This window comes from Salvelinus namaycush, chromosome 28 (assembly GCF_016432855.1).
Source record: "Salvelinus namaycush isolate Seneca chromosome 28, SaNama_1.0, whole genome shotgun sequence".
Classification (NCBI taxonomy): domain Eukaryota; kingdom Metazoa; phylum Chordata; class Actinopteri; order Salmoniformes; family Salmonidae; genus Salvelinus; species Salvelinus namaycush.
In genome coordinates, this window is record NC_052334.1 from 5498777 (window position 1) to 5513961 (window position 15185).

Here is a 15185-nt window from a genome sequence, read left to right on the forward strand (position 1 = left end):
AGACCATACAAAACACATGTCTTGTATAGAATAAAGACCATACAAACACATGTCTTGGGGGGGATATGATTTTTGAACCTCACGTTCTCACCTGTGTTCATAAAGTGCCTGATTGGGACTTGGGAAATGTCTTACGCACTTCTCAGTAGTTTGTATTGAGACTTACCTTATGAAGGTACATAACAGGTTTTGCAGGCGTGGTTCCATTTTCCATGCTGAATAAATGGAATTGAACTGCTGAAAACCATCCCACTTGCTGGCCAACAGATTTTGGAGTTTTCATTCAGTAGGGATTTCAGTACATTTATTTTAAGCCATCCCTTTAAATACGGTATACCTTTTAATTTGACTTTTGTCAACACACACAACATTTTGGGGGAGAATGGGTTCAGAAAATAGGGATCAATGAAAGAATGCCATCTATGCATATTCGTCTCCGTAGATACTCTGATTTTGTAGGATTATTTAGGGACATTTTAGGGTTAGGATAGTATGTAAGATTCATGAAATAAAACTGGTTTTGAGATAATTTACGCAAGAAATATATTACGCAAAAAATATAAATACAGTGGTTTGATTCATCCTGAAAGTTATCATATTCAAATTTAATCCATATAATATTGGAAGGTGGATAAAAAATGTAAATAGGGGTTGAACAATAGTCCTATAAATCTACCCTAATTCTCACCAATCATGGAACTGTATGGCAACGCTCCAGTCGTTGTGAACTGTGAGCCAGGTTCCAGGTTTAACCTGCTATGTGGTGGTCTGAGTTCCATACTGATCCAAAATGGGCTACATGTCCTAAATTACTACACAACGTTAGCCTAATATAATCCACTAATGCTAGTGACCCTCGGGAACAACGACACGGACGTGACAGAGGAAAGAAAGGTTAAAGGAATGATGCTAAATGTAAGGTACAAATTGAAGAAGACCTCTCCATCCCGGTAGACAACTCCAGTGTCACCCTCCCAGAGTGCAAAGAACCTTGGCGTGACCCTGGACAACACCGTGTCGTTCTCTGTAAAACATCAAAGCAGTGACTCACTCCTGCAGGTTCATGCTCTACAACATCCGTAGAGTACGACCCTACCTCAGACAGGAAGTGGCGCAGGTCCTAATCCAGGCACTTGTCATATCCCGTCTGGACTACTGCAACTCACTTTTGGCTGGCTCCCTGCTTGTGCCATCAAACCCCTGGTTTTCAACTTTCTCAAGTTCTCTCATGTCACCCTGCTCCTCCGCACACTTCACTGGCTTCCAGTCGAAGCTCATATCCACTACAAGACCTTCTAGCTCTGACTCTACTGACAGCTACGTTATTGAGTAAAAATGTAATTCCTATGCCTGTGATATGTATGTGGTTGTCCCACCTAGCTATCTTAAGATGAATGCACTAACTGTAAGTCACTCTTGATAAGAGCGTCTGATAAATGACTAAAATGTAAATGTAAGTAAAGTGACCGTTATAAATGTATGTGGGTATTACTGGCTCCCGATAGTGGCTCCCGATAGTGGCTCCCGATAGTGGCTCCCGATAGTGGCTCCCGATAGTGGCTCCCGATAGTGGCTCCCGATAGTGGCTCCCGATAGTGGCTCCCGATAGTGGCCAATATTTAACATGTCAAAAATTGTAAAACAAAAACGGGAAAAAAGCCTGGGCATAGGCTATAATTAAAACGTTCTAAAGCGCATACACAGACTCCGCAGGTTCAGCCCAACAGAAGCATATAGCATTGCTGTCAATTTCATCCATGTAAATTATGAGGGCACACAATTCAAATTCCACGTGTTAAAAGAGCCCCCGTAAAGCCCCTGCAAAAACACAATATCTAACACACTCAGACAGTCCGAGGATACACTCTGATTCTCTACTACACACCACTAGTTGGTTCTCTACTACACACCTCTAGTTGGTTCTCTACTACACACCTCTAGTTGGTTCTCTACTACACACCTCTAGTTGGGTCTCTACTACACACCTCTAGTTGGTTCTCTACTACACACCTCTAGTTGGTTCTCTACTACACACCTCTAGTTGGTTCTCTACTACACACCTCTAGTTGGTTCTCTACTACACACCTCTAGTTGGTTCTCTACTACACACCTCTAGTTGGTTCTCTACTACACACCTCTAGTTGGTTCTCTACTACACACCTCTAGTTGGGTCTCTACTACACACCTCTAGTTGGTTCTCTACTACACACCTCTAGTTGGTTCTCTACTACACACCTCTAGTTGGGTCTCTACTACACACCTCTAGTTGGTTCTCTACTACACACCTCTAGTTGGTTCTCTACTACACACCTCTAGTTGGTTCTCTACTACACACCTCTAGTTGGTTCTCTACTACACACCTCTAGTTGGTTCTCTACTACACACCTCTAGTTGGTTCTCTACTACACACCTCTAGTTGGTTCTCTACTACACACCTCTAGTTGGTTCTCTACTACACACCTCTAGTTGGGTCTCTACTACACACCTCTAGTTGGTTCTCTACTACACACCTCTAGTTGGGTCTCTACTACACACCTCTAGTTGGTTCTCTACTACACACCTCTAGTTGGGTCTCTACTACACACCTCTAGTTGGTTCTCTACTACACACCTCTAGTTGGTTCTCTACTACACACCTCTAGTTGGTTCTCTACTACACACCTCTAGTTGGTTCTCTACTACACACCTCTAGTTGGTTCTCTACTACACACCTCTAGTTGGTTCTCTACTACACACCTCTAGTTGGTTCTCTACTACACACCTCTAGTTGGGTCTCTACTACACACCTCTAGTTGGGTCTCTACTACACACCTCTAGTTGGGTCTCTACTACACACCTCTAGTTGGTTCTCTACTACACACCTCTAGTTGGTTCTCTACTACACACCTCTAGTTGGTTCTCTACTACACACCTCTAGTTGGTTCTCTACTACACACCTCTAGTTGGTTCTCTACTACACACCTCTAGTTGGTTCTCTACTACACACCTCTAGTTGGGTCTCTACTACACACCTCTAGTTGGTTCTCTACTACACACCTCTAGTTGGTTCTCTACTACACACCTCTAGTTGGGTCTCTACTACACACCTCTAGTTGGGGCATTTCCATTCCATGTCCAATTCCTGGTTGGTCATCATGACCAGTCAAGCTTGGATCACGGATCAAGACTAAGGGCTCAATTCAATCCGTATTGCGGAAGATACACATTGAAATTTAAAGGCAATGTTCCCGCGTTCACAGAGACTGCATTCACTATAAATGCTGCATATGTCGGCTCATACAAAAATTACCTTTACATTTGATAGCAGACCTTCCGTGATACTTCCGCAATATGGATTGAATCCAGCCCTTAATTGGGACCTGAAACATGGTTTTGTCTGTCTGAAAGGTACGGGAACCAGCATTCAACTGGAGAACCAACAAAATCCAGCCTCTCAGCTGGTGGTTGTAATTCTCCCTGGTGCTTGGCATCACGTTGGGACCCTCCAGTTCGATGACCTTCTCCTTGGTGTCTTTACGGTCTCTGCCTCTTGCGGAGCTCCAGGATCTGGGGTATGTGGGCACCAAGACAGGGAACCCCTTGGCGCATCTTGCCCCCAGCGGGGCTGCCCACGTCGGACTGCGCTCCTCGGAAGAGCTGGGCCTGACGTTGACACAGCCCCAAGCGGCTCAGCAGAATCAGAACGTCCCCGTGGAAGGCTCGCGTCAGGATACCGTACAGGAAGGGGTTGGCACACGAGTTCAAAGGGTAAAATAGCACCAGCAGCACCTGGAAGAGATAGACAGATAAAAAGAAGAGTCAATAAATGAGGATGATGATGAGCAGATTTATTAAGTTGATGATGAAGATGAGAGGATGAATGATGATGATGATGATGATGATGAGAGAATGGATGGATGATGATGATGGATGACGATGATCAGAGGATGATGGTAAAGAGAGGATGGAAAATGATGACGATGATGAGAGGATGGATGGATGATGATAGGATGGATGATGATGATATGATGGATGATGACGAGAGGATGGATAGATGATGATAGGATGGACGGATGATGAGAGGATGGATGGATGATTAGAGGATGGATGGATGATGAGAGGATGGATGATGATGATGATGATGAGATGATGGATGGATGATGAGAGGATGGATGGATGATGATGAGAGGATGGATGGATGATGAGAGGATGGATGATGATGACGATGATGAGAGGATGGACGGATGATGAGAGGATGGATGGATGGATGAGAGGATGGATGGATGATGAGAGGATGGATGGATGATAGGATGATGGATGGATGATGAGAGGATGGATGATGATGACGATGATGAGAGGATGGAAGGATGATGAGAGGATGGATGGATGATGAGAGGATGGAAGGATGATGAGAGGATGGATGGATGATGATGATAGGATGAATAAATGGATAAAAAATAGGAGTGATGTGGAGGACCTTGGAGTCGGTGACGGTGATGAGTGGGTGGTGCAGCGCAGCAGACAGGCCATAGAAGGAGATGGGTGCCAGACACAGGAAATTGGTGAAGATAAGCACGGCCATGCGTTTGGCCATGCTGGCGTCCCCTTGACTCGACGGGTGCTGTGGGTTGTGCACCATGCAGTAGATGTGTACGTAGCACACGCTCACCAACACGAATGCGAGCACGTTCAGCATTAGCAGGGTGACCACGTAGACCATGGCCGCGGTTGAGTCTGTGTCCATGGGCAAGCAGATGCTAACCCTCTGGTAGCTGCTAACGCCAGCTAGCGGTAGCACAGCTAACACAAGGCACAGCAGCCATCCGGCTAGCATTAGCACCACTATGTGGCGTAGTCGCACTTTCCTCTCGGGCCTCATGGCGAAGGTGATGGCGTGCCAGCGCTGAAGAGTAATGGCGGTCAGCGTGTAGACTGACAGCTCGCTGGCGAACACTGTGAGCACCCCAGCCAGTTGGCATCCGGCACCAGTCTGCCAGTCAATGGCGTAGTGGTGGTACTGGGAGCGCGTGTAGAGGTCCACAGACGCGATGAGCAAGAGGTACACGCCCATGAAGAGATCTGCCATGGCCAGGTTGCACAGGAGGAAGCGGGTGATGGTCAGTTTGTAGTGGCTGGTCAGCAGGATGAACAGGACCAAGAGGTTAGCCAGAACGGCTAGCAAGCTAACCAGCCAAACAGACACCCGCAGGAAGCCCAGGCTCATCACGTCCTCACAGGGGTTGAAGGCATCGGGCAGAGGGGTGCAGGGGACCCCCTGGTCCTCCCTGTCATCATCGCACACGGTGTAGTCAAAGCCTTCGTCTGGGCCCTCCGTAGGGAACACTATGTAGAAGCACTTACCGGAGGGGGGACAGCTGTAGTTATCGTAGTAGTACTGGTAGTCGTAGGGGTAGGGGCTGCTGCTGTTGGGATGGAGGTGCTGGGGGTCTCGGGGGGAGGGGCTGCTGCTGGTGGGATGGAGGTGCTGGGGGTCTCGGGGGGAGGGGCTGCTGCTGGTGGGATGATGGTGCTGGGGGTCTCGGGGGGAGGGGCTGCTGCTGGTGGGATGGAGGTGCTGGGGGTCTCGGGGGGAGGGGCTGCTGCTGGTGGGATGATGGTGCTGGGTGTCTCGGGGGGAGGGGCTGCTGCTGGTGGGATGATGGTGCTGGGGGTCTCGGGGGGAGGGGCTACTTCTGGTGGGATGATGGTGCTGGGGGTCTCGGGGGGAGGGGCTACTTCTGGTGGGATGATGGTGCTGGGGGTCTCGGGGGGAGAGGTTGCTGCTGGTGGGATGGAGGTGCTGGGTGTCTCGGTGGGAGGGGCTGCTTCTGGTGGGATGATGGTGCTGGCTGTCTCGGGGGGAGGGGTTGCTGCTGGTGGGATGAGGGTGTTCGGGGTGCTGCCTCTCGTAGGCCTCAGAGGGGTTTCCAGAGGGCCTAGTTGATCGCTGTCGTCTTGTAGAGCTGGTCAGGTTGCAAATGACGGACTCCACGTGTCTAGAAGATGAAATATCTACATGAGCATGGGCCAATACAATAAGGTTAATAAGTTAAATAAGTATAGAATCGTTCCACCTCAAAAAACACAAGAAGGAAGTTTCCGACACCCATCATCTCAGATTGTTCTGAAATCGTTTCTGTAGTTAGAAACAGATAAGATTAACAATCCTGAAACCTTATTTTGTTGAAAGATTATTTGAAGTGTGAGAAATTAAGCTTATTCAATATGGTACACATCTTCCGATTTGGACCAAACCTTTCCTTAACAATGGTTAACGGTCAAAAGCCACCCATGGACCAACCCAAGCCCACACCAAGCCCAACCCAAGACCACCCCAACGGCCGGTATACAGTATCAGTTCTCTATGTTTGACAAGTAGTATGAAGCTGTGGCTTGGAGTATTGTTAATTCATACTATGCAATTTATTTTTTCCTGTTTAGAGAAATTAGCCATTGAAGATCCTTGCATTTCTCCCCCATACAGTATGAAAGTACCAGGTTTTGTCCACTAGATGCCACTGCTCTTGCTTTTACAGCCACACCCTTTCATCCATTTCTCTGGTCTCTTGTGTTTATTAAATGGATCACACATTTTTTTCCAACTTTGGGTAGAAAACCAATGTCTTTTGCTCATGATGAAAACAAATAGTGTGCTCATCCTCACAAGTCGGGCCGCCATGAAAGCAACTCAGTTTGTACATCTCTTAGCAACCGAAAGCTTTAATCCAACTCCTCTTGATTAGTCCAACAAAAGGCAGCTCTCTGAGAGGGCTATTCCTATGGTGCAATTCTCATATGAAGACTTTTGCTACAAGCCCAAAAATGTGATGGCTAGTGACTAAAATGTTGTTATCAGCAGCAAAACACTATACAGCATTTGGGGCTTTAACCATTGAAGACCCTCAGAGACCATAAGATTTGTGGTGGAAAATTACAAAATTAGTCATGCTATCCCGTTTTTTACTACATAAAGAATTGTCTCTCGTTATACAGTACCAGTCAAAAGTTTGAATACACATGCTCATTCAAGGGTTTTTCTTTATCTGTACTATTTTCTACATTGTAGAATTATAGTGAAGACATCAACACTATGAAATAAGGCATATGGAATCATGTAGTAACCAAAAAAGTGTTAAACAAATCAAAATATATTTTATATGTTAGATTCTTCAAGGTAGCCACCCTTTCCCTTGATGACAGCTTTGCACACTGTTGGCATTCTCTCAACACTAGAGCCACCAAATCTGGCAGGAAATGAGCTGGCAACCAAAGGGATGCTGGTATCAAATCCTAGCTGTCATTGCATACTGTTGTTCACATGAGCAAGGCACTTAACCCCCCACAACAAAGCTGCCAGAGTGCCCAGTGTGGCAGCTCCCTGCACCTCTCCAAAAACCAGTGTACAGTTGATGTCGGAAGTTTACATACACTTAGGTTGGAGTCAGTAAAACTCCTTTTTCAACCACTCCACAAATGTCTTGTTAATAAACTACCGTTTTGGCAAATTGGTTAGGACATCTAATTTGTGCATGACACATTTAATTTTTCCAACAATTGTTTACAGACGGACTTTATCACATATAATTCACTGTATCACAATTCCAGTGCGTCAGAAGTTTACATACACTAAGTTGACTGTGCCTTTAAACAGCTTGGAAAAATCCAGAAAATTATATCATGGCTTTAGAAGCTTCTGATAGGCTAATTGACATAAATTGAGTCAATTGGAGGTGTACCTGTGGACGTATTACCTTAAAACTCAGTGCATCTTCACTTGACATCATGGGAAAATCAAAAGAAACCAGCCAAGACCTGAGAAAGTCTGGTTCATCCTTGGGAGCAATTTCCAAACGCCTGAAGGTACCACGTTCATCTGTACAAACAATAGTACGAACATATCAACTCCATGGGACCACACAGCCGTCATACCGCTCAGGAAGGAGACGCGTTCTGTCTCCCAGAGATGAACGTACTTTGGTGCAAAAACTGCAAATCAATCCCAGAACAACAGCAAAGGACCTTGTGAAGATGCTGGAGGAAACAGGTACAAAAGTCCACAGTAAAACAAGTCCTATATCGACATAGCCTGAAAGGCCGCTCAGCAAAGAAGAAGCCACTGCTTCAAAACCACAACAAAAAATCCAGACTACGGTTTGCAACTGCACATGAGGACAAAGATCGTACTTATTGCAGAAATGTCCTCTGGTCTGATGAAACAGAAATAGAACTGTTTGGCCATAAGGATCATCGTTATGTTTGGAGGAAAAAGGGGGAGGCTTGCATGCCAAAGAACACCATCCCAACCGTGAAGCACGGGGGTGGCAGCATCATGTTGTGGGGGTGCTTTGCTGCAGGAGAGACTGGTGCACTTCACAAAATAGATGTCATCATGAGGACGGAAAATTATGTGGATATATTGAAGCAACATCTCAAGACATCAGTCAGGAAGTTAAAGCTTGGTCGCAAATGGGTCTTCCAAATGATGTGGCAAATTGGCTTGAGGACAACAATGTCAAGGTATTGAAGTGACCATCACAAAGCCCTGACCTCAATCCTATAAAAGATTTGTGGGCAGAGCTGAAAAAGCATGTGCGAGCAAGGAGGCCTACAAACCTGACTCAGATACACCAGCTCGGTCAGGAGGAATGGGCCAAAATTCACCCAACTTATTGTGGGAAGCTTGTGGAAGGCTATCCGAAACGGTTGACCAAAGTTAAACAATTTAAAGGCAACGCTACCAAATACAAATTGAGTGTATGTAAACTTCTGACCCACTGGGAATGTGATGAAAGAAAAATTAAAGCTGAAATAAATCATTCTCTCTATTATTATTCTGACATTTCAACTTCTTAAAAAAAAGTGGTGATCCTAACTGACCTAAGACAGGGAATTTTTACTAGGACTAAATGTCAGGAATTGTGAAAACTGAAAATTTTCCATCCAGGTATTACATTTAGAGAAAACTGCCCTTAAAGCCTAAAGAAAAGATGATCTGCTTTTATTACAAGACGCAAGATCTGGATTTGAGTCAATGGATGTTGATTTAATTTGTTTGACTGCTAATCTATTGCTTTTGCGCATGTGAGAATCTCTGCGGATAAACGCTTGGACCTTTAATTAAGGCTATTTTTCTGGGAATTGTGTCGTTACAATGTGCCTGACGTTACGACTACAGACAATTGTAAATTGGGTTATTTGCGGGATTTCTTCGTCATTTCAATAGCTTTGGGTCTATGGTACTTACTACAATTGTCACGTTCCTGACCTGTTTTCTCTTGTTTTTGTATGTGTTTAGTTGGTCAGGGCGTGAGTTGGGGTGGGCATTCTATGTTATGTGTTTCTATGTTTAGGTCGTTTGTAATTAGCCTTATATGGTTCTCAATCAGGGACAGGTGTTTGACGTTTCCTCTGATTGAGAACCATATAAAGGTAGGTTGTTCACACTGTTTGTTTGTGGGTGGTTGTCTTCCGTGTCTGTATGTATGTTCGTACCACACGGGACTGTAGCGTTGGTTTGTAGTCTGTACCTGTTCGTGCGTTCTTCGTGTTATATGTAAGTTCTCATAGTTCAGGTCTGTCTACGTTCGTTTGTTATTTTGTAGTTTGTTGAAGTGTTTTCGGTTTTCGTCTTTACTTTTATAAACTTCATTATGTCCACATTACACGCTGCGCTTTGGTCCAATCCCTACTCCTCCTCTTCTTCCGAAGTGGAGGAGGACAACCGTTACAACAATCTGGGTTAAAGATTGTAATTCAACTATTGGTATGTTTTGCTTAGACAGATGCGGCCGCCAGTGTTTGATTAAGATATAAACTGAACGTTTCAACAACTTGCTAATTTATTCAACATAAATAGCGAGACGATTTTCGATGTAATACGTTGTCTGTTGCCTAAATGGTCTGCTGGAATAACATATTGAGAATGGAGTCGTATTGACATAACTGAATCAAAGAAGAGAAAGTTAACTAAATCGAATGAATTCTAATAATAGCGGAGAGGTAATTGCGATAGAGCTGTGCCCACCGAAATGTGTTTTATTTTATTTTTATCGATTGACTGATGTAGTTTATAGATTTTGCGCATTACATGTTATTTTTAAAGTCTTGGACATTTCATAAGTGTGAATTAGTGGTTAGTGACACAAATATAGTCATATTGATAAGGAGGATTGATGTAAATTTAACGAGTGCTGACAGTATGTGAATGGTGATATGTTATTAGTGTTTTTTTTTATAGAGCTCTAATGATGCGATATTTTAGTCATTTGAAAAGCTGAGGTATCAATACAAGGTTAAATGATGAGTAAAGGGATTGAGCCTTGAGATTGTAAAAAAGATTAGCTGCGGTTGAAAGCGAGCAGGCAGTGGGACATTTGAACTAGAGGTATGAGAAACATTCTTTGACGGTTGCGGATTATTGTTGCTTGGTTTTATAGTTTAGGTAACACCAGTGATTTTGAGCAGGAAGTTCATGTATTCTAACATTATAATCCATTACGTGAAACAATATCCTTTCATTAGATTGGATTGACTTTTGAGTTTATTTGTATTTTTACAGGGACAGTGCACATTAATATCAGTTGTGTGAGTCTGATGGCAGGGTATTCCAGACATGGGAACTTCTCACAGAGAAAGTATATTGACCAAAGGTGCTTTTACTTAAGGGGACTATACAGTCACCTCTCATGGCAGACCTTGTGGACCTGCTCCCCATATGTTTGGGTTTTCTGTTTAACAAAACTACTGAGTGGAGGGGGAGCCAGGCCATTTAGGATCTTGAATACAAGACATGCATCAGTGTACTTTCCAACTCAGGACTTCATGCTTTCTGAGAATGTAACAGTGATGATGGCTACTGGGCTTCCTATCAAGCACTTTGAGAACCTGTTTGCAGACAGACTGAATGGGTTTTAATGTTGTACCACAAGCTTGGGACCAACTAGTCAAGCAGTATGTTAAGTGGGGGAGTATCATAGATTTGAAGTACAGTTTTGCTACCTCTGTAGTCAAACAATTTCGTATGTATTGGAAATTAGCTAGGTTGAATTTGGTTATTTGAGTTACATTTTTGCACCTGCTTTTAAAAGAGAGGTTGGAATCAAGTATGATGCCAAGGTACTTAAAATCGGATTCTACCTGGAGCTTCTCCCCTGACACATAGACATCTGGCATCAACTGTCCTCTTTGTGAGGAACATGCAAACTATTGTTTTTACATTGAGATGCAAACATGAGTCCCTGAGAGCCACTTTGTAACCTGGAACATTACAGTAGTGAGTTCTTGTGCAGCTTGTTTGCTCTTTGCATGCACATATATCACTGTATCATCTGCATACATTTGAACTTCAGACCCAGTACAGACAGAAGGCAGATCATTAATGTGCAGGCTGAACAGTATTGACCCTTGGGACACGCTCACATCATTGCTAAGAGTGGGAAACAGTTCATTTGGACTATTACGCTGATGAGACAGCACCAACTTTTTGAAGGTTCTAGATTTGTTAAACAACAGGTTTATATTTTTACAAAATGAATGCAACAGATTAAAATGATTAGATTACTGGAAAGGGGTTACGGGTGTGTTTAATGTTTATTTTAGGTGCCGATTTCACTTAATGAAACACTGTAGTATCTGATGTGTTTTGAGTAGGATACTGCCTTCCGGGACGGATGTCCCCTACACTATGTATGTTAAGGAAGACATAGGAGAGCACGTCTCAAACAACTTTTTATTAAATGCCTGGCATCAAATATCACTGATTCCTTACGCTGAGAAATTGACTACATTTGCGACAGAAAATAATGAAGTATTACATTTAGTAATGGTACCAGGATAATTGTATATGGTTATGGAAAAGAGAGACCTGTCATATAATATAATATGGGAGTGAATGGTTAGACTCGGTGGTGAGATAGCACATGTCTAAGGGTAGCACGTGCTAAATTAAGAGCACATAAACATTGAGTTAGATTAAAACAAACAATTAATGATTTGAGGGAATACAGTGGATTTATCATTATTATCAGGTTTTGTTTGTAGTTGAAACTTTGGGTTGCTGAATCGGTGTAGCATAGTGAATGCTAACGAAATGTTTTGTGTTTTTTTTGACGGGAAACTGGGGGTTTCATTGTCTCTCTTTGAAATGTTTCCAGGGGCTATGGTCTTGGAGAGAGCGGTGAGTGAGATTGAGGCCGTAAACTACCAAATGAAATAAGGCCATTTTTGTGTGTTTTTACCTTAAGGTTTGCAAATACCCACACACAACACACGTGTTATGACTATTTGTTGGTGTTTTTAAAATACTATGTTTGATTTACTGTGTGTTCTATATCCCTTGGGTTTAATGAGTTTCCATTTGTCTTAGTGCCAAGGTATCTTAAAGGAGCACACACACACGTGGAATTTTCTGAAGTTTTTATTTTCTGAGTTTTAATTAAACACGTGAATTCTTTTCATAAAGAAATGTACTGGAAACCTGGGATACGAGATGTATGACATGTATGAAATGTTTGACTGTTTTTCTTTATGTCTAATATAGTAAGAAAAACTTATTTGAAGGGTTTGTATGACCTCTGACCTCTGTTCTGACTTTCCAGTGTGGTTTGATCACCCTCATTGGAAAGCCATTTGGATAATGAGTTTATGGTCATTTGTAATACTGATTTGAAGATCATTTGTAACATTAATAATTATGATGAAGTTTATAGTTCTTAGCCATATTTGTGATTAGGACCAATGTGAAGAAGGAGAAGGCATTGCCTTTGACTAAGGGTAGGCTGCCTTAAGTCTATTTTCCTATGACCGTATTGGTACAATATTTTTCTTTATGAGTTCTTAAGGGTAGTGATTTTAATTTGGTTTTGTTATTTTAAATGATGTTGTTTTATTTTCTGACCAGTAGTAGTGTTTTTTTATTTTTTATTATACATTACTCACATGGGGAGTTATGTGTCAAAATGGGGGAGGGAACTGTCCTCTGAGGTTTTGGATTGAAGTTTACACGCCGAGTGATATAGGAGTGTATTGAGTGATATGTGAAGAAGTGTATTGTTGTGTTTGTTCTGTTTTGTTTTGATACAAATCTCACCAGATTAGGTCTGCTGGATTGTTGGGATTTCTCCCGTTGGGTTATAGGTCTAACTTCCTGATCCTGTAGCTCTGCGATGAAGTTGACAATGTGATGGGGAGTATAAACAGGTTATAGGTCTAACTTCCTGATCCTGTGGCTCTGCGATGAAGTTGACAGTGTGATGGGGAGTATAAACCATCTTGAAAAAATACATTTCAATAGAATGTGTTGTTATTCTCTTTGACACATGTTTAGACATTGGTATTAAGAATAATTGGTAAAAGTAATAATTTATCATATAGTTAATGCTTGTCTGGATTTCCTGAATTAAAATGTAACTGAACTGAACAGTTGTTCTGATCTGTCCTCTCGAGGTTATCATGAGAGGTGATGTCAGTTGGTGTGTTAATGCATGGAAGAGATAATTGGACCGACAAAGGCGTTCAATACGGCCCTGTCCGCACCACTTCTACCAAGAGACCGGAGTCCTGAGCCAGCAACCAGTGTACAGCATCCGACCTAAGCTATCAACTGCTTTTCTCTCATGTCTTTTCTCTCAGGAGTGTGACAGTCCACGTGGAGTGAGCATGGGGAGAAATCTGTTACAAACGTCTCTTAAATTGCTGGTATTACTGGTTGACGAATGGACAAGACATAATGGGTGGTGGCAGCCCAGGTGAGACATTGAAATTGGGACATTATCATGGGCCATCCACTTTGAACAGTAAAGCTTTCAGAAGAAGACAATAAAGATGCCAGAAGATTGAGTGTCTGAAGGGGAGATATCAGGTTGATTGTAGAGGTCTACACACTACATACAATTATAGTCATTTAGATTATGAATGCATTAGGATACTGATCTGTATTATAATCGTGATAAGAAAGTTAACAGTAGATTTATAGGATAATTATACTGGATGTTAATATAAATGTACATTCTGCCAATGTTGATGTGTGTTAATTTGAGAGATTTTGACTTTGAGTGATAGGACCAATTTGAATCACTGAGCAATGTCATTCAAAATTATTAATTGGGTTTTGATTATAATTTGGAACCTGAAGGATTTTTAAAACTGAAGGATTGATTTGAGTTTAGTATGTTAATAACTATATGAGTGTCACGCCCTGACCTTAGTTATCTATGTTTTCTTTATTATTTTGGTTAGGTCAGGGTGTGACTAGGGTGGGTATGCTAGTTTTGTCTTGTCTAGGGTTTTGTATATCTAGGGTTTTTTGTAGGTCTAGGTATATATATGTCTATGGTCGCCTGATATGGTTCCCAATCAGAGGCAGCTGTTTATCGTTGCCTCTGATTGGGGACCATATTTAGGTAGCCATTTTCCCTTGGGTATTTCTGGGTTCTTGTCTATGTGTAGTTGCCTGTCAGCACTCATTTGTATAGCTTCACGGTTCGTTTTGTTATTTTGTTAGTTTTGTTCAGTGTTCATTTCTTATATTAAAGAAGAATGTACGCATGCCACGCTGCACCTTGGTCTCCTCCTTTTGACTGCCGTGACAGAAGAACCCACCACAAAAGTACCAAGCAGCGTGAAAAGGAGGAGCAGCGTTTTATGGAGAAATGGACCTGGGAGGAGATTTTGGACGTAGCAGGACCCTGGACGCAGGCTGGGGAGTATCGCCTTCCGAAGGTGGAAATAGAGGAAGCAAAAGCGGAAAGGCGAAATTATGAGGAGAAATACAAACAAGGCAAGCACGAGAGGCAGCCCCAAGACATTTTTTGGGAGGGGGGCACAAGAGGAGATTGGCTGAGTCAGGTTGGAGACATGAGCCAACTCCTCGTGCTTACCGTGGGGAGTGTGTGACTGGTCAGGCACCGTGTTATGCAGAAATGCTCACAGTGTTTCCAGTTCGCATCCATAGCCCGGTGCGCTCTATTCCAGCTCCTCGCATTTGCCGGGCTAGAATGGGCATCCAGCCAGGACGCATTGAGCCAGCTCTACGTTCCAGATCTCCAATGCGTCTCCATGGCCATGTGTATCCTGTGCCTCCTCCCCGCACTCACCCTGAGGTGCGTGTCCCGAGCCCGGTACCACCAGTGCCGGCACAACGCACCAGGCCTCCAGTGCGCCTCCAGAGTCCAGTACGTCCTGTTCCTGCTCCTCGCACTCGCCCCGAAG

The 15185-nt window shown here is 43.3% G+C and overlaps 1 protein-coding gene across 1 annotated transcript in view; it reads right to left on the bottom strand.

Annotated features, from left to right (window-relative positions):
- Window positions 1-3512: 3512 nt before the first annotated feature.
- The window catches only part of LOC120023000 (thyrotropin receptor-like), a 65796-nt gene continuing 54123 nt past the window's right edge, over window positions 3513-15185 (bottom strand). The window contains exons 9-10 of the mRNA XM_038966952.1: window positions 4456-5974; window positions 3513-3767 (exon numbers count right to left, since the gene is read on the bottom strand). Coding sequence (XP_038822880.1) covers window positions 3513-3767; window positions 4456-5974 — 1774 coding nt within the window. The remainder of the gene's footprint in view (window positions 3768-4455; window positions 5975-15185) is intronic.